Here is a 27,373-nt window from a genome sequence, read left to right on the forward strand (position 1 = left end):
TTGTGAAGGTGAATGCATATACAAACAAGCTCTCCGTTTAAGATTTGAACAAATATAATCCAAGCCCCTTTGAGGATGTGCATGATTACGTTTATCATCTGTCCGTCATCATCTAAAGCCCGCCCTGATGATTTCATTGGTCCGAACAGTTTCTGTTTGGAGATAATTACTCCTCTATGGAGTGAGGCCAAACCGAACTGCCCGGCCTAAAAAATTGTGGGCGGGGCTAAGTTCGGCTGTTATCTAGGCTAGTGTTTTGGACTAGTTGGAGTTTGTTTATTAAGCAAGCAGGGCAACCTCCCAGTAGAGCATTATAATAATCCAGCCTTGAGCTCATGAACGCATGTACTAACTGTTTTGCATTTTGCATTGAAAGCAGGTGCCTTAATTTAGCTATATTTTTAAGATGGTAGAATGCAGATTTACAGATGCTAGAAACGTGGCTTTCAAATGATTTATTCACTTTCTGGACATAGACAGTAAAGTGTGCCTACACTTAGATACTCTGTCATAAATTTAATTTTCATTTTTCATTGTGTGTCTGTTTGTGTGTCTGTCTGTCGCGAGTGCAATATATGGCGGCCGGTTTGGATTCTGTGGTGCACTGCTACAAAGTAGTCTATGTGTGGGAAACACTGCAATAATTAACACTGAACAGCTGATCATAGAACCTTTGGCTTTCCAAAAGGAGCCTAAACATCGGCTTTTAACGATGGTGGTTCAGGCTTGTACGGAGTGCAGCTGTTATACCATCTTGCGGTTTTGGCGCTCTCACTAGAGTGCTGCCCACAGCGCCACCACTGGCCGGTGGGCTGAATTGATTCATAAGATTTGATGAATCGATATCGAATTGAGAAACAAATAATTGCAATGCATTCAATATTTTTACCCAGCCCTAACCGTCAGATAAGTATGATTTAAACCATGCCAATGCAATTCCACTAATGCCAACATAATTTTCGAGTTTATTCAAAATAATGTGATCGATAGTATTAAATGCAGCGCTAAGATCGAGTAACACTAATAGAGAGATACAACCACGATATGAAGATAAGAGTAAATAATTTGTAACACTGATGAGAGCATTCTCAGTACTATGATACGTCTAAATCCTGACTGGAAATCCTCACATTTCTTTCTAAAAAGGAACATAATTGTGAAGACACTGCCTTTTCTAGTATTTTTGATAGAAACGGTTAGGGTGTAACGATTAGGGCTGTAACGATATGCGATATGAAATCGAAATCGCAATACGCAGGTCCACGAACCTGTATCGCGATGTGAGAAGGCAGAATCGCGACACACCCCTTCCAACTGCCAGAATTATCCTTCCTGTCCAGGTCCAACTTTTAAGTCAGCAGTATGGCAACATTTCAGCTACCCGGTGGAGAACAAGGATGGCAATCGTGTAGTTGACAAGACCCACACAATTTGCCGTAAGTGTTTCAAGAAGCTTCCCCAACCGGCTGGCAACGTGGTGTGAGCGTGGCGTTTCTGTTGCGTGTCATCTGCGGGGCGGCTGCGTGGCGTTTTCTCTTTCTTTGCACACCAGAAGCGTGTCTGACATCAATCATCAATACGCTTCTGTTGGTATTGATGTACAGGAGGCCCTATACTTCATGTTAAATATATATTGCCTATTGGTACCGCAAAGAAAACGTCGGCAGTAGCCTATTGACCATACAGATATTTGGTATTGACGGCAAAATAGGCTACAGAATACTGTACAGAATGAAACTGTTTTGTCCCCCCCATATCGAGGTTTGTATCGTACCGTGGGTCAAAAATCGTGATACGAACCGAATCGTGGGTTTGGTGTATCGTTACAGCCCTAGTAACGATACAACAATTGTAACGATATGTATCTTGATACTGAACTCACGATACTTACATATCCCTATATATATATATATATATATATATATGCATTATAATACACTATATATATATATGCATTATAATACACTATATATATATATATATATGCATTATAATACACTATATATATATATATATATATATATATATATATATATATATATATATATATATATATATATATATATATATAGTGTATTATTATCAGGACATAAATATTCCCCCATTGCATTATGATACATTATGTTCAACATTATGCATAGTCGTTGTATGATTATATGTAATTAGATAATTACTGTAATAATTTCACTGAAAGCGTGAATAATGCATGAGGGGAAAAAATTTAATTTACAGAGTTTCAATGCAGGCAGCATTCTCTCCCCATGCTCGCTATGCCCTGCCTCTCCCACTATTTATGCAGTAGCCTATGTAAGAATTAACCAACTAAAATGCTTTGAATAATCATATAATCATACTACTAAAAATAACCATGATCTGGTTATTTAAATTATGTTTGCGCTTTCACCAAGGAGTAGCCTATGCTTTAAATGGTGTTTGCGTTTTGACTTCGGAGGAGTGCCGGTTTAAATAATGTTTGCACTCTCACTTTGAGGAGTGCCGTTCCGGCAGCGCGTGCACTAAAGATGATCAATGCAATTGATCACAGTTCTAATCGCAAGAAAGCTTGTGAAAATGACTGTTCTCAAACTGTCAATGTTTAGCTCATCCAAGAATTTTAATTCTTCATTTACTCACTCTCATGTTGTTTTCGTGCATCATGCAATCATCTGAACATCCTTTTTTACTACAGTATGTGCATTGTGTTAAATATATTAATCATAAAAAGCCATTGTGTCTCTTCAGAGAACATGAAGACTCCAAAAGATTTGGATTAGACCAGTCGATTAGTTATTTTTACGATGCCTTTTTGGCATTTTTGCCATCTTTTAAGTTTGAGAGGAATGAACTTTAAAAATGGAGGAATAGAAATCCCTCGTGTTTCATAAAGAATATATTAATTTGTGTTTGGAAGTTAAACGAAAAGCGACATGATGGTGAGTAGCTACATGACAGAATTTACATTTGAGGTAGCCTACATTTGTTAATTTGTGTTTGAGTGAATTATATCTTATAAATAGGCCTACTACAACAAGTTGAGCCTTTGATAAAACAACTATATATTATGAATCATATCGTTTCCATCACCGATGCATATCATCCCTTTTTAATACCTTGATGCATCGTTTAACGATATATCGTTACACCCCTAGAAACGGTAGATTTGAGATTGGCCTGTAATTGACTAATTCTTTAGGATCAAGTGGTTTAATTATATCCAACTTAAAAGTTTTCGTCAATAATAAATTAATGATATTAAGCAGAGGATCTATGACCTCTGGAAGCATCTCTTTTAATAGCCTAGTCGGTATAGGGTCAAGCATACAGTCTTGTTCAAAATAATAGCAGTACAATGTGACTAACCAGAATAATCAAGGTTTTTAGTATATTTTTTATTGCTACGTGTCAAACAATTTACCAGTAGGTTCAGTAGATTGTCAGAAAACAAACAAGACCCAGCATTCATGATATGCACGCTCTTAAGGCTGTGCAATTGGGCAATTAGTTGAAAGGGGTGTGTTCAAAAAAATAGCAGTGTCTACCTTTGACTGTACAAACTCAAAACTATTTTGTACAAACATTTTTTTTTTCTGGGATTTAGCAATCCTGTGAATCACTAAACTAATATTTAGTTGTATGACCACAGTTTTTTAAAACTGCTTGACATCTGTGTGGCATGGAGTCAACCAACTTGTGGCACCTCTCAGCTGTTATTCCACTCCATGATTCTTTAACAACATTCCACAATTCATTCACATTTCTTGGTTTTGCTTCAGAAACAGCATTTTTGATATCACCCCACAAGTTCTCAATTGGATTAAGGTCTGGAGATTGGCCTGGCCACTCCATAACATTAATTTTGTTGGTTTGGAACCAAGACTTTGCCTGTTTACTAGTGTGTTTTGGGTCATTGTCTTGTTGAAACAACCGTTTCAAGGGCATGTCCTCTTCAGCATAGGGCAACATGACCTCTTCAAGTATTTTAACATATGCAAACTGATCCATGATCCCTGGTATGCGATAAATAGGCCCAACACCATAGTAGGAGAAACATGCCCATATCATGATGCTTGCACCTCCATGCTTCACTGTCTTCACTGTGTACTGTGGCTTGAATTCAGAGTTTGGGGGTCGTCTCACAAACTGCCTGTTGTATCCAAACAGGTGGCCCTTGGACCCAAAAAGAACAATTTTACTCTCATCAGTCCACAAAATGTTCCACCATTTTTCTTTAGGCCAGTTGATGTGTTCTTTGGCAAATTGTAACCTCTTCTGCACATGCCTTTTTTTTTAACAGAGGGACTTTGCGGGGGATTCTTAAAAATAGATTAGCTTCACACAGACGTCTTCTAACTGTCACAGTACTTACAGGTAACTCCAGACTGTCTTTGATCATCCTGGAGGTGATCATTGGCTGAGCCTTTGCCATTCTGGTTATTCTTCTATCCATTTTGATGGTTGTCTTCCGTTTTCTTCCACGTCTCTCTGGTTTTGCTCTCCATTTTAAGGCATTGGAGATCATTTTAGCTGAACAGCCTATCATTTTTTGCACCAATTTATAGGTTTTCCCCTCTCTAATAAACTTTTTAATCAAAGTACGCTGTTCTTCTGAACGATGTCTTGAATGACCCATTTTCCTCAGCTTTCAAATGCATGTTCAACAAGTGTTGGCTTCATCCTTAAATAGGGGCCACCTGATTCACACCTGTTTCTTCACAAAATTGATGACCTCAGTGATTGAATGCCACACTGCTATTTTTTTGAACACACCCCTTTCAACTAATTCAACTAATTGCCCAATTGCACAGCCTTAAGAGCGTGCATATCATGAATGCTGGGTCTCATTTGTTTTCTGAGAATCTACTGAACCTACTGGTAACTTGTTTGCCACGTAGCAATAAAAAATATACGAAAAACCTTGATTATTCTGGTTAGTCACATTGTACTGCTATTATTTTGAACAAGACTGTACATGTAATCATGCTCTCTTTCCACAAATTGCGAAAAACGTCCTGTTTTGTTTTCTTCTAGCTGCGCTCCATTTTTCTGGCTGCTGTTTTAAAGGCCAGAGTATGCTCATTGTACCACGGTGTTGGATTATTTTCTTTAATCTTCATGATTCGCTAGTTATTTTTTGTTTTAATCAGGCTCTTGTCCGTCAGGCAAGTAAAAATGTATTTCACTTGTCCCTTCAAAAAATCCACTTGTCCCGGACAAGCGTTAATGTGGAGCCCTGCTTTGTATTCGTCGTAAAGAGCTTTGTGGTGCCGTTTTAAGTGATCAGACAAATTGGTGGTGTTTTCTTGTTTTGTGGCCACAACTTTCTGACACTCCATGCAAAGTACCTCTTTTTGATCATCATCCTCCTTTTTGTAGCCGAAATAGTCCCAAAAAGATGATTTCTGGTACGAAACCTTTTTTTATTTTTATTTTTTTTGCGGCGGCGGATCCTCTTCGTCTGGCATTTTAGCAGTGAATGTTTAACGGTGGGCAGCGGCACAGCGAACTAATCACTGTGCAGGCAGCAAATCACCAATCACCCCAGCAACAAACTTGTGTTTACTGTGTGCTACCGTGCAAGGTTATTATAGTTTTGCTTTTTGAAATTAGTTTTTATTTTATTATCGTTTTCAATTTTGCTACAAATTTCAGTTTAGTTTTAGTTAGTTTTACAAATGGTTTTGCTAGTTTTAGTTTAGTTTTTATTTTGCAAATACATTTCTATTTAGTTTTTATTTATTTAGTTTCAGTTTTAGTAATTATAGTTTAGCAGAGTTACCATAATGAAGTGTAGAGACCAAATCAAGGTTTTTAATTTCAGCAAAGTTTAATGTTTGCACATATTAGAGTTTGATCTTACTAAACATCCTTAAGTGAAATCACTTGATAAACAAGCATTATTGTTTAAACCCAGGACGGTCTAACAAAACATGCATAAAGTTGGGTCTTCACCTTTGAGCAAAAAAGCTTGAGTCAAACTATGACCTATACAAACAACGATCTGGAGATTAAAAATGAAATAATATTTTGATATTAAAAAATTATATTTGATATTTTTGACATAGATCCTCTGAGTATTAGCCTATCTTAAAGAACAAAATAAATACAAAGTAAAATATAAAAGTAAAAATTATAAATTCCAGACAAACTCATTCATAACAAAGATGAAATATTGTTAAACAATTAAAAGCTTATTTTAATTTCTTCAGTAGTACAATGTAGGCTAGCAGTGTAAGACCACAGCTAAAGTCATCTGAATACAGCCAACACACACTGTTGTGCTGTGTGTGTGTGTGTGTGTGTGTGTGTGTGTGTGTGTGTGTGTGTGTGTGTGTGTGTGTGTGTGTGTGTGTGTGTGTGTGTGTGTGTGTGTGTGTGTGTGTGTGTGTGTGTGTGTGTGTGTGTGTGTGTGTGTGTGTGCTATAATTGTAAAGGGGACCAATGTCCTCACTTATCTAGTAAAATATTATGATAACTGACTAGTGAGGACATTTGACTGGTCCTCACTAGTTAAAAAGGCTTATAAATCGGCCAAAACATGTTTTTATTTAAATCTATTGTTTTGCACGTTCTTGGGATGGGGAGGTTTAGGGATAGGGGTTGGGTTAGGGGATATAAAATAACATTAACCTGATATAAAATCAATGGAAGTCTATGCAATGTCCTCACTTATATAGTGAAACAAACGTGTGTGTGTGTGTGTGTGTGTGTATCCTGGTATTCCCTACTTTGTGGGGAAATGTCTCCACACAGATAATAATATAATATAATGTAAATGATTATGATAACACCTTTGAGCCTGTCAATATCATGCAAACATGAAATCTCAAACGTACAGTAGGCTAGTATTTGCTACTAGTTGCTGACTTTTGCGCCTGCGTCTCTCGTCGCGTAAGAAACGGCATTCCAAAACAGTGAGCTTAAGTTAAAAGAAGTTCAACGTGCATCTCATTACCTTGTGTTATTTCCCATTTCACTGCCACGGACGCATTGATTCTTTGTGAACTGCCGTTTAGCGATGTGTTGCCTGTCTGCACGTGTCCGTCACTCAGATCACTTCACGCGCAGTAGCGCAATACAGACACTCCCTCAAGCGCCACAGTCAGATTTTCCACCACATTAAAGAGAGCTTATTAATAACGAAAACGAATATTTATTTTTGCTTATTATTATTTTATTTCAGTTAGTTTTTTAGTAAGAGTAGTTCGTTTCGTTTAGTTTTAGTTTTTTATTTATTCAGATTTTTTAATTTTATTTCAGTTTACGAAAATGTTTTTTGACCAATAGTTTTAGTCTTAGTTTCAGTTTTCGTTTACGAAAATAACCTTGCTACCGTGGGCTACTACCCTTCACATCGCATGTTCCGGCGATGTGACTATCGCTCATGCGCACATCGCGATGTCGATGTTAAAACTAGTGATCGACCGTTATTGATTTTTTTTTATTACCGATTATTTTCATGTTTATTTGCCAATAACCGATATGTAGAACCGGTATTTACTTGTTATTTCTGTTTATTACAATTACAGCAACAGCACTGAACTGAGCTTTTTAAACACTGTCATTTTTGCTGTTCACTCACTTACAGAGAGAACAAAAGACATTTACATCAATAAATAAATAGTCTGAATTTTTTTTTTTAAATATAGTGCAAAGTCGTGCCCTCACAACATTAATGCTGTTTTACCTTTTTATTTATAAATACAGCCATATTAACAACAGGTAAAATACATTTATAAAGTAATGTTTTCAAATGGAGAGTTGAGTCTATCAACTCCCCATAACTATGAGCATAAACATAAGCATTCATTTTAAACAGTAAGCATTACAGTTTTAAAAGGTTTGTGTGTTTAATAGACTGAAAAGTGAATATTCTCTGGAATATGCAAACATTGTAAAAGCTGATGTATTCGCGGGTTTGTTTATTTTTCTTAAAAACTCAATCTCATCTAGTATAGTATCAAAATGAATGTTTGTGTCAGTCTATGAAATGCTAATGATGACAGAGCGCTGTTTTCATCTCTGCCCTTAACTTACACGTCTCGCAGAGATGGGCATAATAATTCATTTTCATGGAGCTGTAATTAATTCGATGCTTATTATAAAACATCGAATTGTTATATAATGTTAAATGTTATATAGCAGACGTTAATATAAGGAGTTTTAGTTACGAGTCGGTCTTGTTTACTGACTAGCCTATATGCTGGAGTAACAACTCGATGAGAGAACGGCTGAATGCGACCGAGCATAAACACAGAGACAGAAATAAGTTTGGCACTTTTATTTCCAAAATGGTCATTCATGGTGTAATAATTCATTTCCACGGAGCTGTAATTGATTAGATGTTTATTATATACATGTTATATAGCAGACGTTAATATTATTTAAGGTGTTATAAACGAGTCGGTCTTGTTTGCATACGGTGACTAGCCTATATGCTGGAGCAACAACTCTGCGAGAGAACGGCTGAATGCGACTGAGAATAAACACAGAGAAAGAAATGTTTGGCTTAATCAAAGTTCATTAAGGGATGCAAGTTATTTTAACCTTTGAACACCGCTGTTGACTCATCTCCCTTCAGACGCAATCCTTTAATGGCGCGCTTGTATGCAATTCTCAAAACGTCCACAAGACGGCACCATTTATCGGAAAATGCGATATTACAAAACCGATACCCGATTATGGGAAAATGCTTAAATATCGTGGAAAATATCGGGAATCCGATATATCGGCCGATCACTAGTTAAAACACAATATCGTTCAGCCCTAGTACAAAGCAACCTTTAGTCGCAGCGGTGATAGTACTGCCATATTTGAAGCAAGGGGACTGCTTTGCAGCCTTTCCTAAATTAAGTATACATGATACTAGGTAATGATCTGAGATGTCATTACTCTGCTGCAGAATTTCAACATTTACTCCATGTGACATTATTACATCTTAAGTATGATTACGGCAATGAGTGGGTCCTGATACGTGTTGTCTAACTCCAATAGGGTTTAGAATGTCTCTAAATGCCAATCCCAATGCGTCTTTTTCATTGTCTACATTGATATTGAAATCACCAACAATTAGTACTTTATCTGCAGCCAGTACTAACTCTGATAGAAAATCAGCAAATTCTTTGATAACGTCTGTATTGTGCCCTGGTGGCCTGTACACAGTAGCCAACACAAATGTCAAATAGGAATTTAACATTTACACTACACAACATTACATAAAGCACCAAAACTTCAAAGGAACTATATTTGAAACTAGACTTCTGAGTATAGATATTATAAATAGATATTATAAATTACAAGATAGATATTATAAATTACAGCAACTAGGGCTGTGTTGAAAAATCGATTTTCATATTCATTTCTAAAGATCGATCCGTAACTCAGAGGATCGATTTAATAATAGGCCTACATTTTCCCCGTGAATTTTAATTTGCCGCGCTTACTTCCAAGGAAGTTGTAATGGCTGCCTTGTCATGACAGCACGTGCCCTCTCCACAGTGCGAATTCGCTGACTAGAGCACTCTGGAAGGGGGATTGTTCTTTACAACCATCAATACTCCATTAATTCGCAGTTGAATGTCTATAATAATAGTATCAATATGTTGCATAACTACAGTCCTGTAATATTCAGGTAACAGCTGGAAAATATGCTTTCTTTAAAAGCACTTATCTAAATCTCAAAGATCGGATCGGATCGAATAATGATAATCGATTCAAGATCTTGAGAATCGGAATCGAATCGATTCTTGAAATTTGAATCGAAACCCAGCCCTAACAGCAACACCTCCTCCTTTACCTTTCAGATGTGGCTCGTTTTTATAACAATAATCTTGGGGGGTGGACTTATTTAAAGGGGGGGTGAAATGCTGTTTCATGCATACTGAGCTTTTTACACTGTTAAAGACTTGGATTCCCATCCTAAACATAGACAAAGTTTCAAAAACTAATGTTGGACGTTTGATAGAGTATTTCTGTGTCAAAAATACTCCTTCCGGTTTCTCACAAGTTTCGGAGAGTTTTTTTCAACTATGGGTCGGCTTGACGTCGATAGAGCGGAATGTCCTTGTATGGGCCGTACGGGCTCTTCTCCCGGTAGGGTGCGTGCGTGACTAGAGCGAGAGAGGAAATGCACGCCCATAAACACTCGTTCAGGTGCAGATCCAGTCGTCCGTGAGCACTTATGTCGTTATAGTCCGCGCCGCGCTCCACTTTATTCCTATGGGTGACATCAAGCGACTTCAATGCTTCAGCACAGCATTCCGGGAAGGCAGCGCTGCATTTGAACCGATTTGAATGCAGAAATGACGGGAAGCTTCACAACATCGGTTCAGTCGTGTCGCAAAGTGGATTTCGACGGTCACTGCTGTCACAGGACTTCACCAAATCATACCAAAGAAGTGTGTTTTTGACGGGGCGGTCCCAGCGATAAAGGTTCGGTCCTGCTTTGTAAGCAGCCAGTGAGTAAAACTGCTTCAAATGTCTGTGCTGTTGGCTATCGTCGCGTGAGTAAACATCAGTAAACAACACGATCACAGGCTTCGGTTACTCCATTGTTGTTCTATGTATAACGTTACACTAGTCTGACGTGCAAAACTGTTTTGCTTGCTACTGCTAAGGTTTAGTGGCATACAATAGTCCATAAACCGAATCATGTCCTCATAAACTGCGAGTAAACAAGCGCAAATGTTGACAGGGGACTAAATACAGTACATACTACAGAGACGGACTTCCTGCTGTTGCTGTTTCTCCTGTTCAATTTATTTCAGCCTCCGAATTTGATTCTGAATCATAATTGTATTAGCTGAGAATCGATAGCCACGCTTGAGGACGTCACCACTTTGTGCGCACTCGTCATTCTTTAGCTTCGCCCACACTATACGCCTCCAGCGCTCGGTTTTTTTTGGAAAGACTCGGTACAGCCTATATTTCTTTTATAAATATAATAAAACTAAAGACTTTTCGGAGATATGAAGGATGCAATACTACTCTATAGGTACTCAAGATTGACATGAGAAGTAAACTCTTCTTTAATTTGGCTTTATTTTCACGATAGTAGTGAAACAACATGAATTGTCAATGTGAACACCCATAATTTGCTCTTGTTCTGTCTCTGTTTCAGATTGCGATTTGTGTTTGGCCCATGTGCTCTTCAGGCATTGGACCTGGTGGACCAACGTTCTGTCACATGTGTGTCATCTCCCAGCAGTCGAAAGGTTTTTCAGGTAGGAGGGAGTTTGCAAAATATCACAGGGCTCGTAAACATCTTTATCAAACAAACACAATGATTTATTTCTCATCCACCCACGATTGATTGGACTCATTATTTTTATGTTAGACATAGCCCGCACGATCGGTCAATATACCGTAAACGCGAACCGCACGCCGCGTACTAACCTTCAAATGTCAAGTCAAGAGAGTGACAACAGCACAGATCAAGAACGAAATATTATGAGATTCATCTGCCTGCCGGGCTTTGCGAGCCCTGGCTCATACGTGTCCAGCGTGCAAATGGTATGTTCTGTTAGACACGTACACATAAGCAAAAACGATCTATAACAATACAATAAGATTACATATAAAAACATATATTTTAGTTGCATAAATGTGTTGCACCATTGCACCACTGTCAGATCCAAATACAGCATCGACCGGAGATTTGTTTACAAAAGATTCCGCAGTGAAACGAAGTGAACATGTCTTCCCACGTGAGCTGGAACTTCATTAAAAATAAAGTTCAACCACACATTCCTAATATTAGGATCCGAAGGAAGCTGTGTTCTTCCACAACCAGAAATAGCGCAATATCTTGCTATCTTCCTCAGCATGATTATTGTTGTTGGATAGCTAGCACGGGCAGATCACCTCCATGAGTCAGTGGGTGGGGCTACTGGATTAGATGTGCTCTAGAGAAGTGTTTTATAGCGCTATGACATAAGAAAGAAGCACAAGATCAATTGCTGGGCCTGGTGTATAAAAGCTTTTCTTTGACTAACAAGGAGGAAGTCTTCAGCTCTGAAACTTAGAGGATATTCTTATATTACCATGACCTTTTATATATCAAAAGCTCAAGGGAAAGTTTATTTCTCACCCCTTTAATAAATGCTTTGTTTAACCCTTAAATGCATGACCGTTTCGCCAAACATTCTTACATATTCGGGTCGTTAGGGACCCAGACCTATATTTACCATGGATAAGATTTGAGCAAATGTTTTATACCATCATTGTCAGAGCTCATTTACCAGCACATTCAGCATCTGTATCATATTCGCGATCTCAAGCATATTCTCCAAACTCATTTTCCACGTCTTCAAATTCAATATTTTGATCACTGACAGCTTCTTGACCACATCGATTATCAAGAGACAGTGAAACTAATATTTGATTGTGTTTAGTACTTGCTCTCTGCAGTAAATCACTAAGCCATTTTAAGTTTTGCAGATTATAATTATTATTGTTTTGTTTTCTGTCGGTTACTATGAGTGAAACGTCACTTCATCATTGCATATCAGACATTGCCACCTTGTGGAATAGAGGTGAGTTGTGCCCTATTTTGTCATTGTAGATTCATTTATCATTGTGCAAACATATATATTAGGGCCAGGACTCGATTAAAAAAATTAATCTAATTAATTAGAGGCTTTGTAATTAATTAATCGAAATTAATCGCATTTTAATTGCATATAAATATTTGACCTGAGAACAATGAGAAGTAATTTTTCACATGTATTTTTAGTATACCATTGAATAATGACTGAATACATAAGCTTAATCAACAAAATATTGTTTATTTATTTCAGTCCAGCAGACCAGCGCAATGTTTGCCATTAAGTATAGCAAAAGCATATTTGTGATATTTGAGGCTCGATGTGCTGCGGTGATACGCAAATTCCTTGTTGTATAGCTTGCACACAACCATGCTCTTGACGACGCTTCCATTCTTTCATTTTTTAAAACAAAATTTCCCATCCACGGGGCCAAGCAAAGCAGTCTCATCAGCTTCTTCGTTCATGTTCACTCATGCCCTGCGTCTCAATCAGCTCCCTAGTTCACTAGTCAGGGCACTGATCAGGACATAAGTCAATGGGCTGACTCCCTGATCAGTGCCCTGACTACTGAACTAGGGAGCTGATTGAGACGCACACATGGTTTGTTGTTGTCGTGACTCCGGAGCGAGCGCTAGTTGGTGTTCCAGTATAATCGGTCCGTCGAAACTCATTCATTGAAAAACAATCCGCGGTGAAAAAATAAGTGTGGTTAATTTTTTTTTTTTTTTTTTTTTTGCGTAATTAATTAACACGTTAAAGTCACATAATTAATTAATCTTAATTAACGCGTTAAAGTCCCGGCCCTAATATATATATATATATATATATATATATATATGTACAATTGTACACACCTCGGGTTGTTAGCGACCCTATACAATTTTGGCAAAAAAACTTGTGGAAAAACAGGCATTCAATTATAATTCTATAATTTCTTCTTGTTATATTGTTTAAAATGGATTGATTGAGGAATACTAAGAAGGTTGATATCTAACTTTAAAAAATGAATGAGGAGGAGGGTAGGGAATGACGTTAATGACTCGAGGTATGCATTTAAGGGTTAATAATGTTGATAATGTACACAAAACATTTTTACCTTTAGAGTAAAATGGTTAGAAATGTTCATTCTAAGTTTGTCAACTATATAAACTAATGTAAATATGTACAGTAAGATAACCTTACCAAAACAGTAGGGATGGGACGATACACTTAAACTCACGATACGATGCACCTCGATATGCCAGGGTTACGATACGATACGTCACGATACGATATCAAAAAAAAATGTCTTTCCAAATCTGTGATTTTTTTTTTTTTTTACCACCAAAGTAATGTACTTAAACGAAAGGTAGGATTTTTCTCTTTTTTTGCATTTTGGTTCTATGTTGTTTAAAAAAAGGAGAATTTTTAGAAGTCCGCGACCACATCTTAAACAGGGGTGCCAATAATTGTGGAGGTCACTGTAGGGATGTCAATCGATTAAAATATTGAATAGCGATTAACTGCATGATTGTCATGAGTTAACTCGCGATTAATCGCAATTTAATCGCACCTTTTTAGCAATTGTAAATGTATCTTAAATTAAGTTCTAATCAACATAGGTATGGACAAATATGCATGCTTTATGCAAATGTACATTTATTATTAGTGAAACCATACTTATTCAATAATAGCATTTCAATACAGCATGAAGACTAGACATATTAAAGGTCATAGATATGTTTATCTAAGAAATTGTTCATGACTCTTAAGCCTAAACTTAAAAATAATGAGTAAGTAGTGATTTCTCTTATTTTAATAATATAAAGGGAGTTTTTACACTGGCAATTTAATTCAGAACAGGGCAAAGTTCGTATGAAAAATTGCTTATGTAGGCAATAACTGCATTTTTGGTTTAGAATATTAATGCTAATGTCAACCCTTTTCTTTCCCTATTAATGTTTGCTGTTGCATCCTTTGTGTCTGACTGCTCTCACTTTTTTCAACTATGCCTCAGATCAAACAGAAAATGCGCGCTGCGTTTTGTTATGTCTGCCCCATATACACACACAAACACACACACACACAATACACTAAATTATTTATATACTACGCAAATCATGCAGCAGTGCCATCTATCTTTATTTCGCGATCCATTTTTTTCGACCTCGATGCGTTTCGTCACGTTTTGTATCGCGAAATTTTGTCAAACGATATTTCGTCCCATCCCTACAAAACAGTAAAGCTATAGGCACTGTTCATGGTTAGTTCCTGTTAACTAATGCATTAACTAATGTTAACTAATTGTGCTGTTAATGTGAATAGATGCATTTATTTATGTGTGAGTTAAGATTAGCTAATGCTGAAAAAAGGTCTTGTTCATGGTTAGTTTATGTTAACTAATGCATTAACTAACTGCGCTGTTAACATTAATATGCATTAATATATGTTAAAGGTGCACTTTGTAGTATTTTTGCTGTAAAATATCCAAAAACCACTAGGCCCGTGTTACATATTTTGTTCAGTTGAATTCTTACAATATCTCAAATGTTTCCAACTATTTGTAAATTGTGAGAAAATTGCTATTTTAACCAGGGACGTCTGAGCACCCAGAAAGTCTGAGCACAGCATCTGAGGGAGTCACCTGTCAATTGCATCATATTCCTCGGCAAAATCGCTTTACTCTTACCAGTGTGAACAAGTGTCACAGCAGGTGCTGAGCAAACACACAGAGTAACGTCAGAACATCATTTTAAACACATTTAAATGTATCTAATATGATATAAAGAGCTGCGTTCCCTCACACGTATTACCGGAAAAGCAGAAATAGCGCCGGCGCCAGACGACTGTGTCCTGTTGCAGCTTGCATTTTTTCAAGGACACTGATGCTTTTACTCAATAAGAGCGACTTTATCAGAAGCCGCTGTTGTGCCTTTTCCTCTTCCCCCTCCACTCCACAGCTTACCACAGAAACTTTTGTAGCATTTTTCACAACTGTGAAGAGGAGTAGCCAGTGTTAAAGTAAGTTTTATTACCCTTTAAGGAGTTCACATATGCTGCATCAGTCAGTGTGACCTAAATCCCCTGCTATGACTAGTCCCATCTCTGGGAGTTACCACACCACAGTCTGTTGTCAGACATTCCAACACCACACACAGTGAACTCATCATGTTGAACTCTCTAGTTCCTGAGTGTCTAGAATGATCACCCAACATCCAGGAGGCAGTTGGTGGGTGGAATTGTCTCAGTTTTTCCATAATTCCTCATGTGACTGACCGTAGATCTCGGCATATGTTTGTAACACTAGTTTAATTTTCTGTAAAACGCCTACTACACAATGGCAGAAAAGCAAATAAAAAGTAAACATTAAGACCACTATGAAGAATATAGTAATGAAACTTAACAGCCCTTTTTATGACATGCTGTGATTCAGCTTTGGATGGTCATTGTTGTCTATGTGCATTTATCATCTCTGTGTCATCTGTAATTCTAGGCTTAGTTTCATATCTTACAGGAAATAAGCATTTCCTGTAATTGCATTTCTTAAGGTATTTTATGTATCTCTAGGAATCATTTGTTTTCTTGTTCAATAACGTGATGACATTGGACATTTTCATTTTTATTTCTTTATTTCATTTGGACTTATTGCTCATTACTCATCACAAAAGATGAGATTGGCTTGGATTTATTTGCTGGCAGTAACGATTTATTAACTATGGACCCTTTTCCCCTACTGTGGTAAAAATTACATATTTCTCTCTCTCTCTCTCTCTCTCTCTCTCTCTCTCTCTCTCTCTCTCTCTCTCTCTCTCTTTCTTTCTCTCTCTCTCTCTCTCTCCCAACCATAGCGACTTAATTTACATTCATGCATTTTGCAGAAGGTTTTATCCAAAGCGACTTACAACTGAGGAGTACAAAAGTAGGGATGGACAACAGTAGTCGAGTACTCAAACGTGACAGCGACGATCGATCATGAAAACAATGATCGCCCTGACTTAAAATATTTGTCCATTTTTGGCTCATTGGAGTCGAGACGTGCTGCAGTGTTCTGGATCATTTGCAGCATTGCATTCGCATTGCAGTGGTCAAGTCTAGAAATGACCAGGGCTTGGACAAGAAGCTGTGTTGCATGTTCTGTATGGAACGTTCTGATCTTCCTGATGTTGTGCAGCACACACCTGCATGACCGAGCTGTCTTTGAAATGTGGTCTTTGAAGGACAGCTGGTCATCATAGATTATTTCAAGATTTCTGACCGACTCTGAAGTCTGAAGAGGTAATCAAAGATGAACCTAGCTGGATAGTAAAATCGTGTTGTAGGGTCAGATTAACAGGGAAGATGAGAAGCTCAGTCTTTGCCAAGTGTTAAAAGAACAAATGTTAGTTCGTGCATGCTGAGATATCCGCCAGACAGCTTGAGATTTGTTCATGTTCTGTGGGATCATCTGGTTGAAATGAGAGGTAGAGCTGATCAGTTTTTTTTTTTTTTTTTTTTTTTAATAGCATATTTAGTTCTGGAGCTCATTCATGCTGAATGGAAATGAGAATTTGAATCATTTTATTATATTTTTTATTTATTTTTTTGTTCTGTTGTTTATGTGAGTTGATATTTGATGAAAACACTTCACAGTGTTTGGTCTTCTAGTAAAGAGGAACAGCACAGAAGCACATTGAAGCACATTGAGGCACACAGAACTCTCTAGAAAGCACTGCATGTTTTACATATCCCTTATAATTATTTAGGCTAAACTAGTTATGTTTTAGCACACTTCAGAGTGTCCATTTTCCATGGTTTTCCTAATTTTTTCCAAAATCATCAAATCAGTCCACAGATTTCAAGTTCAAGAGAGTCCAATTTCTTTTGGTCCTCAAAGGTTGTGTTTTTTGCAAAAAGGGTTTTTTTTTTTTTTGTAAGTGTAAATCTGTGTTGCAGACCACAAATCCAGCAGCATTGCTGTAGCAGACATTCACTGGTGGATCATTCTGTACTGGTAGAAAATGTTTTCGGTTGGTCCAGTAGCCAATATCCTGTCAGTCTGCCCCTCTCTGGGGAAAGAAACTTCATTAATATGTCATTGTGATTGTCATACTCTATTAAGATCAGCTGTGGTTAATAACATCCTGCCCTGGGGCTGCAGTCTTGCTGCCATAGTGACCTTGATCTTTATTGAGTCCTGACGTACAGTAGCGTAGATTGAAAAAAAAAAATTATGACTTCATAGTCTTCGTGTTCATATAAATCTTAAACACTCAGCAGTTGCTACTCTTTCAGAGGTTAAAATACTTTTACAGCTGTTTGACAAACCCGTAGAAGATCGACTGGTGCATTTAAGAGAACATTTTAAGCTGTAAAATATGTTTTACAGTTTTGTTTAGTAACACTACAGAGGACAACATTGCACAGCTTTAAATAAATACATCACTGCATCCAGTATGGGTTTCTGGCCTTGACCCTTATGCACAGATATTGTTCCAAATTCTCTGAATCTTTGGGTGATATTATGCACTGTAGATGATGATAGCTTCAAACTGCAGTTTTTCTCTTAGAAACTCCTTTCTGATATTGCCCCACTATTTTTCACCACAGCATTGGGTGAATTGGTGATCTTCTGGCCATCTTTACTTCTGAGAGAGACTGCCACTCTGAGAGACACTGCCATTCTGAGAGGCTCTTTTGATACCCAATCATGTTGCCAATTGACCTAATAAGTTGCAGATTGGTCCTTAAGCTCTTCCTTATATGTACATTTAATGTACATTTCAAAATGTCTTACTTTCAATATTTGATATATTATCTATATAAGTTTATGAGATTTGTAAATTATCATTCCTTTTTTATTCACAATTTGTACAGTGTCCCAACTTTTTTGTAATCGGATTGAAAACTTAGATCAAAATATTAGTGTCCCCAGTATGAACACAAAAAGGTCTGAGACCACATTCCTACTAAAGTGGACCAAAAAAGGATCCAAGTTCTCTTTCAGGGACAGTGTGAACATGAAGAGAAATGGGTCCTTTTTCACTTGGTTCAACTCTTGGTCCACTTAAAGGAGTCAGACTTTGGTTCTTTTAAAGAGAACCCAAGTGTGAAAATTATAATAGCTAATTTTGATCTCTCATAAAATGACATTTAAAGGTCCCGTTCTTCGCGATTCCATCTTTCAAACTTTAGTTAGTGTGAAATGTTGCTGTTGAAGCATAAATAATACTTGTAAAATTATAAAGCTCAAAGTTCAATGCCAAGCAAGATATTTTATTTAACAGAAGTTCCCTTTCAAAGCCTACAGCGAACGGCCGGTTTGGACTACACCTCTGCACTTCCTTGCATGAATGACGTCACTAGAATCGTTTGTTGACTAACCCTCCACCCCCAAGTGCATGCAAAATAGGGTGCGTGGTCTTGTTGCTCTCTCACGTGGAGAAGAGCGCGCATTCAGCGCTTGCATCTCCCCGTTATGGTAAGAGGCGGGACCTTTCCGGGCAAAGTGCGCTAAGCTGCTGTCCAATCACAACACGGGAAGCGCTGGCCCAATCAGAACTCGTTACGTGTTACTGAAGGAGGGACTTCATAGAACAAGGAAATCATCAGGCTGTTTTTAGGACAGAGAAAACAGCGCTGTACAGATAAGTAAATTGTGTGAAAAATACTGTGTTTACGCGAAACATGAACTCATGTTATATTGCACACTGTAAACATAATCAAAGCTTCAAAAACACGCGAAGAACAGGACCTTTAACAAAAAGAGACTGGGTTCTGTTTTGTCAGTTGATTTTATTACGCTGATAATCATATGCACACTTATTGCCTGAATCACATAATAATATGCTTAATATTTTTTTAATGTAAACGAAAAGAGGCAGGGTTGTGTTTTATATTTTGTTTTATTATAAATATACATGCATTAAAGATAAGGAATGTGTTGCCTGAAACACATTTGTGTGGCTATTAAAGGGGGGGTGAAATGCTGTTTCATGCATACTGAGCTTTTTACACTGTTAAAGACTTGGATTCCCATCCTAAACATAGAAACAGTTTCAAAAACTAATGTTGGACGTTTGATGGAGTATTTCTGTGTTAAAAATACTCCTTCCGGTTTCTCACAAGTTTCGGAGAGTTTTTTTCGAGTATGGCTCGACTTGACGTGAACAGAACGGAAGGTCCTTGTATGGGCCATACGGGCTCTTCTCCCGGTAGGGTGCGCGCGCGCCCGTGACTAGAGCGAGAGAGGAAATGCACACCCATAAACACTCTCAGGTGCAGATCCAGTCGTCCGTGAACACTGTTTCTGCACTGTTTGAACGCAGAAATAATGGGAAGCTTCACAACATCGCTTTAGTCACGTCGCAAAGTGGATCTCCACCGTTCACTGCTGTCAGGACTTTACCAAATCATACAAAAGAAGTGTGTTTTTGACGGAGCGGTCCCAGCGATTTATTTCAGCCTCCGAATGTGATTCTGGATCATGTATCTATTAGCTGATCGATAGCGATGGGCTTTTCCACGCTTGAGGACGTCACCGTTTTGCGCTCGTCATTCTTTAGCTCCGCCCACACGATACGCCTCCAGGCGCTCGTTTTTTTTACGGAAAGACTCGGTACAGCCTATATTTCTTTTATAAATATAATAAAACTAAAGACTTTTCGGAGATATGAAGGATGCAATACTACTCTATAGGTACTCAAGATTGACATGAGATTGACTGAAACTGAGTGTTTCACCCCCCCTTTAATGTTTAAGTTTTTTTGTTTGTTTTTTATGGGAAAAAAAGAGGCAGAGTGGTGTTTTAGAAACACCTGAAAAATTACTTTTTTATGTGTAGCTTTATTCTATTGTATTTATTTGTGCTATTGTTAGTAATTTGTTCTGTTTACTCGTCTTTTTAAATTCAATTTACCATTTGGGTAAAGGGGGTTACTTTTGTTTTGTTTTTCAGAGTAAACACAAATTTTAGTAAATTTATCATTAAATACTGCAAAAAAAATTAAAGGAACACTTTTTAATCAGAGAATAGCATCAAGTCAGTTAAAGGGTCATGAAACCCCCCTGCTGCAGCGGCGTTTTTTCACACCTTCGATTTGAAAAGGCTTCTTAAAAGGGGAGTGGTCGACTGTGAAAAGGTGGGATGGTATTGTGTGGAAAGAGGGAATGGTTTGCATAAATAGGGGAGTGTCATTAGGTGCATTAAGATTAGCGATACCAACAGCAGCAGTTACAGCAGTTCTGAGACATGTTCTTGGTTCACGTTGGCATTGTTTACCACAGTGAGATGAAATGAGGGATGATTACAGCGAATGAGAGAGCTATGAGTGGCGTGCAGCAGAGATCGCAAATCATTCAGCTCTTCAAACCAATATAATTCAGTGAGAAACGAAAATAAATGTTATTCTGCATGACAAAATATATTGCAAACGTGATAAAAATATATTTGTCCAAATATGCACGCTGTTTGGCAAGATGAACAATGCGCCGAAGTGATAAGAGAACGTGAACCACCCACAAACATGCGATGCGACAGAGGTGTGTAATTCTAGATCGGGGTAAAAGCGAAGGGGTTTGAGGCTTCAAAGTCTCGACCGCGCATCTGAAGCACAGAGCGACGCGCGCTGGGTTGCCGTGCCGATCCGCGCTGTCACTCTGCAGCTAAATCTATATTTGTCCACATATGCACTCTATTTCACTAAGAGCCCGAACACATGCGGTTTAGTGCATGTCTATGACCACAATTAAAACGCAGAGGATGTGGATTTTGATTCTTGTTGATATTTCATCAAAAATATTGTTCATTAGCCTACAGATTGGTTATTTTGCACTCCTGACATAAATTAGATAGTCAACGCTTGCAGGTTCGGCGTTCGATTCCTCAAGTTAATTTTACTTAACCGAGCCTTTGTAGCAAAGGCTTCCACAGACGGCGCCCAGTTACAGCTCGCTCGGCGCCCTTACGTTACTTCGTTTCAGCATAACGCTTAGCTTTCCTCCTTCACTTTTCCGCACGCTGTTTCCAAAAATTCCCCACCATGTCTCTACAATAAGGATGGAAGAAGAGCCTGACAGAAGTGACTGTCTCATGCATATTAACTAAATTATCTTGTATGCATACTACAGTGCAGTGATTGGACTGAATGAGCTTTGTCATGAATATATATATATATCGAAAATCGCTCGGAGCGATTGACGCCAGCATGTCCCCAGCAGCCTATACTTGGGTCGAAAAGCACACGTTGACGTTGTGACGTTGCTCCAACTAAGCTTTTCAAACCGGAAGACAAATCGATCAAAGATTCCGGTCGCCAATCATGCTGAAATCACGTGACATTGGTGACCCGAATCTTTGATCGATTCACTGATTAATTAACCGTTTGATTCTTTTTGGAGGCACATGGAGGAGAAGACAATGCTGAATAAAATTGTGGCCGCAATGACAATGCTGTTCATCTGGCAAACGGCCAGATGGCTCTCGCCGCTCGTGAGGTGCTAATCAGATCATGTGAATACGATTGATGGCCGAAAAATGGCACCACAATGTCTGAAGACCACTCTTTCATCTCCCTTGGGAGACAACAAGCAGGCTCCGTAGTGACTTTTATTGCCCCCCAAATGGCCCTGCACGTTATCTGACACCCCACACACACACACCCATAGAGCTCCGCCAGTATCAGAGGAATGTATGATTAAAAGCCACCCCAAAAACGTATTAAATGTATGCTTTTCTGCTTAGTGTTTTTATATGTGTCTGAAATAATTAGGAGGATTATATGAATGCAACTCAAGCCAACAGACAGTGGAAAGCCTGTATTTGTGTATTCCCAGATCTCAGACTTATGATCCATGGTATCCTTGTAATCAGAAAAATGCGATCGTACCGAATCTTGTAAAAGAATTTACAGAACATAAATTATTATAAAATTACCAGCGTTGTAAAGAAAAATGCATTAAGCATATCTTCCCCGGATAAGAACCAAATGGAGGGACTAAGCTGAACAAAGAACTTTGTTTCGCGCCGAAAACGCTCTGATCGATTGGACCATCCAGGAAATGGGATCTACAAATGCCAATGTGACCCTCACCCTTTGCCTTTTGCGTCGCCAACGACGTAGGCAATCTGCCATCCGCTTTCCACCCGAGGGCATTCTTCAGAGAGGAGAATTCAGCACACTACCAAGAGACCCGGCAAACCACACCGACCTCGGAAAGAACCACCGGACACGCAGGACATTTGAACTCAGAATACACGCACACACGCGAGAAGCCAAAACCAAAGCAAGTATTCTTATTTCTAAAATCCAAACTGCTGTTAAAAAGGTCGTGTTATTCCCGTTTGGGACGAGTTAACTCCGTGAGGGCTCTGTGTAACAAACTGAAGTAAACGCTCTCTCTCTCTCTCTCTCTCTCTCTCTCTCTCTCTCTCTCTCTCTCTCTCTCTCTCTCTCTCTCTCTCTCTCTCTCTCTCTCTCTCTCTCTCTCTCTCTTTCTCGTCACGTGTATTTTCAAAAGTACCGAAAGCAGAACCGATAACGGCCGAGCTTATCGATACAACGGTCTTTCAAAATTCAGCCCCGGGGCCCATTTAATACCGGGTTTCGGTAACCATCCCTACTGATGTCACATATAGACTACTTTGATGATGTTTTTATTAACTTTCTGGACATGGACAGTGAAGTGGGCATTGACTGCATTATGCTCTGGGACTAAAATATAAAATACCTTAAACTGTGTTCCGATGATGAACGGAGGTGTTATGGGTGTGGAACGACATTAGGGTGAGTCATTAATGACATAAATTTCATTTTTGGGTGAACTAAACCTTTAACCTGCTTTATGTCGGCTTATTGAAGTGCGCATGTGTGATAGGTGACACAAACGCAAACTTAGAGCAGATTTAAATGCATCCAGACAGAGCAAGCTGGCGTTTTGCATGAAATAAGGAGATATATCACAAACGCAGACTCGTTTAAGACCCAGAAAATTTCTCTTTTCTCTCTTTTCTCATGCAGCAGAAGTAGCCTAGAAGAGGTTCAGTCAAAACGCTACATAACTGCATAAGGGATAATATGAGCCGTAAATCTCCCGCTGACACGGCGCACGCTTTATTTAACATCACAACTGATTTAACATTTGAAAAACTCAAGAGTCAGATATAGCCTACGGACATTATTATTTTTGACGGCACTACAAGGAAATAACCCGGTTTATAAATAGTCATGTAAACGCGGTTTAATTGCGTTGTCCGTTTACTGGTTTACCGTTTGCATGTAAACGGGGAAAACTGGTTATTTCAATAAGCTGATTTTTTCGAGTTATCAGCTTACTGGTGTGCATGTAGACGACCCCCAAAACAGGTGGAGACCACTGACATTTTTTCCCCAACTCATCTTTTCTGAATGTTTATCACCAGTATTACATTTGACTAGGGTCAATGTTGCTACTGGTAGCATGAGGCGATACCTAGGCCCTACAGAGGTTGCACAGGCAGTCCAACTCTTCCAGGATGGCACAAAAATATGTGCCATTGTTAGAAGGTTTGCTGTGTCTCCCAGCACAGTCTCAAGAGTGTCAAGGAGATTCCAGGAGAGAGACATTTACTCTAGGAAAGCTGGACAGGGCCGTAGAAGGTCCTTAGCCCATCAGCAGGACCGGTGTCTGCTCCTTTGTGCAAGTAGGAACAGTATGAATACCACCAGAGCCCTACAAAATGACTTCCAGCAGGCCACTGGTGTGAATGTCAAACAATCAGAAACCAACTTCATGAGGGTGACCTGAGGGCCTGACATCCTCTAGTGTTCCCTGTGCTCACTGCCGGCACCGTGGAGCTTGATTGGCATTTGCCATTGAACACCAGAATTAGCAGGTCTACCACTGGTGCCCTGTGGTTTTTAAAGATGAGAGCAGGTTCACCCTGAGCACATGTGACAGATGTGAAAGGGTCTGGAGAAGCCGTGGAGTTATGCTATGTGTAACATCTTTCAGCATGACTGATTTGGTAGTGGGTCAGTGATGGTCTGGGGAGGCATATCCATGGAGGGATGCACAGACCTCTACAGGCTAGACTATGGCACACTGACAGCCATTATGTATCGGGATGAAATCTTTGGACCCATTGTCAGACCCTACGCTGGTGCAGTGGGTTCCAGGTTCCTGGTTCCTCCTGGTGCACAACAATGTCTGGTGCCTCATGTGGCAAGAGTATGCCATCAGATGGAGGATGAAGGAATTGATAATATTGAATGGTCACCACACTCACCTGACCTTAATACAAAAAAACACCTCTGGGACATTGTGTCATGTCCATCCGACGGCGCTAAGTTGCACCTCAGACTATGCTCAGTGATGCCCTGGTCTAGATCTGGGAAGTAATACCCAAGGACACCATCCGTTATCTCATTAGGAGCATGCCCCAACGTTGTCAGGCATGCATACAAGCATGTGGGGGCCATGCAAACTACTGAGTACCATTTTGATTTGCTGCAATGACATTTCAGCAAAATGGATTAGCCTAATGTTATAATATTTTCACTTAGATTTTTAGGGTGTCTTTGAATTCGGCCATCTGTAGGTTGATCATTAGTTCTTTTTTTAAATTGAAATTCCTGTTTTCCTGAAATGCGTCACATATAGGAAGGAATACCATTTTTTATGTTGACTTTGACCTTAACAACAATGCTGAGGTTGTTGCTGATGTTGCTGATGTACCTGTAAAGGGTATCTTCAGTTAAGTTCAAAATAAAATTCAAGTCTGTGAGCTTGTGATTATATGATTACTCTGGCATTGAGTACCATGGTGACATTACAGGAAAAAGAGTGTATTTTCAGCAATTCCTAGAAAACTGTTGTTTTTCACTATTCCCACTTGCCTATTTAATTTACTCTCTGTGATATCCACCAGGGATTTCAGAAGTCCACTTCTCAATTTCACACAATCTTTTATTTCATGTTTTATGCATATCCATACAGAAAGGTAGAATCTCCTGTCTAATCTCTTTTACATTCTCCTCTCTCCATGCCCCAAGCAGTTTGGAAGTGTGGGGGATGTTCAGAGCCATTTCTTAGTTTAGCTCAACTGTGACTGTTAGCCCAGTCTGTTATTCCTCCCTTACCTAATCCAAAAGAAAAATTCCATCACGTGACCACGTGTGCTGTGTTATGTTGTGTTTTTTGTATGTATGTATGTATGCTATGCTTTGCAAAAACTAAGAGCGTGTGGCGGCGCTTGTAATAGCTGCGGCCCGGAGGCTTGCCCCAAACGACATTTCGTTGCAGTGTACTTGTACATTTGTAATGACAAATAAACTTTTATCTATCTTATTGAATTGTAAAAGCAGCAAATTCACTAAACAGCCACTTTTCAAGCTGTATTTAAGCACATAAACCTCTCCCTCTTGACCATCTGCAGTCCAATCACTATGCTGGTATTGCGCCTCCCTGTTCATATTTAAATTAAATCACTGTTATTTCAGCACACGCCTACTTTCTGTGTAAATTAGGCTTATTATATTGCTTGTTTTTCAAGAAACCCAACACTACTTGCCTAGTGTTATTACCGCCCACGAAAAGCAGATGGTCAATCAAATGGAATTTAACCCTGTAGAGTCTTACATTTGAAATGGTATAGTCTAAAAAGTATTTTTATTCAAATCAATGTGTATTGAATCTTTAAACAAAATAAATAAATAAAATCTTTAAAGAGCTTGCATACTATACTGTACTTTAAAAACATTGATATTTGATGTATCTGGCTTTTATGGCTCATATACAAAAGTATAATACAGGACTTTTTTACAGACTACTTGCATAAAATGCATGCAATTATGTCTTATATTTAAATGCTTAGTTTTGTGATCAAAGCTCTGCAGTTTTTATTGTGGCCTTCGGGGCAAAACATATAATGCAGTTCGATACAATAACAATTAAAATTCTAATGCCCAATCACATTTTAACATGACTTTACAAAGAGAGGGGGGGGGGGGGGAGACAAAGAGAGAGAGAGGGACAAAGCATAAACCCAATTTGCTTCAGTCCAGTAAGCGTTCATCTTGATATATTAGTTACAAAGTTATTCTTATATTTACCTTATATACAAATCAATAAAGATTACACAGCAAAAAGCAGCACGTCCCATCCCTGCAGGTGGACATTTAGTACAATTATTCAATTTATTTTCTAAAAATAATGTTTTTTTCTGATTTTTTTTTCTTTTTGTCATGTTGACCGTTTAGAAGATTTAGACATTTGTATATCAAGTATGATAAAGTAAGCTTTATAGGGTTAAATGTTTTCATTTTCCAGAACTAAATGTTGGAGAACAGTGTTGCATGTATGAGCAATGTAGCAAGATGGGGGTATAGCAGAGAGCATTTTAAGCATTTTAAAGGGGTGATTAATTGAGAAATCAACTTTCCCTTGAGCGTTTGATATATATATATAGATGGTCATGGTAATATAAGATTGTCCTGTAAATTTCAGAGGTGAAAACTTCCTTGTTAGTCTAAGACAGGGGTCCCCAAACTCATTCCTGGAGGGCCGTTGTCCTGCAGAGTTTAGCTCCAACCCCACTCAAACACACCTGAAACAGCTAATCAATCCCTTCATAGGACCTAGTAAGACATTGATTAGCTGGTTCAGGTGTGTTTGATTGGGGTTGGAGCTAAACTCTGCAGGACAGCGGCCCTCCAGGAACGAGTCTGGAGACCCCTGGTCTAAGAAAAGCTTTTATAGACACCAGGCCCAGAAAACGATTGTGTTCGCATCTTGATGTCATCTAGTGGCGAAACACACCTCTACAGAATAATTCAGAAGGCGACTCATGGGATCGCAAGCCAGCAGCAATTAACACGTTGCTATTGAAGATATTGTGG

At 38.6% G+C, this 27,373-nt stretch overlaps 1 protein-coding gene across 3 annotated transcripts in view; it reads left to right on the top strand.

Moving 5' to 3' along the window:
- The window catches only part of zswim7 (zinc finger, SWIM-type containing 7), a 71,078-nt gene that overhangs the window by 20,873 nt on the left and 22,832 nt on the right, over positions 1-27,373 (top strand). For all 3 annotated transcript variants that reach the window (XM_067437971.1, XM_067437973.1, XM_067437972.1), the window contains exon 4: positions 11,117-11,219. In XM_067437971.1, the coding sequence (XP_067294072.1) occupies positions 11,117-11,219 (103 nt within the window). The remainder of the gene's footprint in view (positions 1-11,116; positions 11,220-27,373) is intronic.

Source organism: Pseudorasbora parva, chromosome 3 (assembly GCF_024679245.1).
Source record: "Pseudorasbora parva isolate DD20220531a chromosome 3, ASM2467924v1, whole genome shotgun sequence".
In the NCBI taxonomy this organism is placed as follows: Eukaryota; Metazoa; Chordata; class Actinopteri; order Cypriniformes; family Gobionidae; genus Pseudorasbora; species Pseudorasbora parva.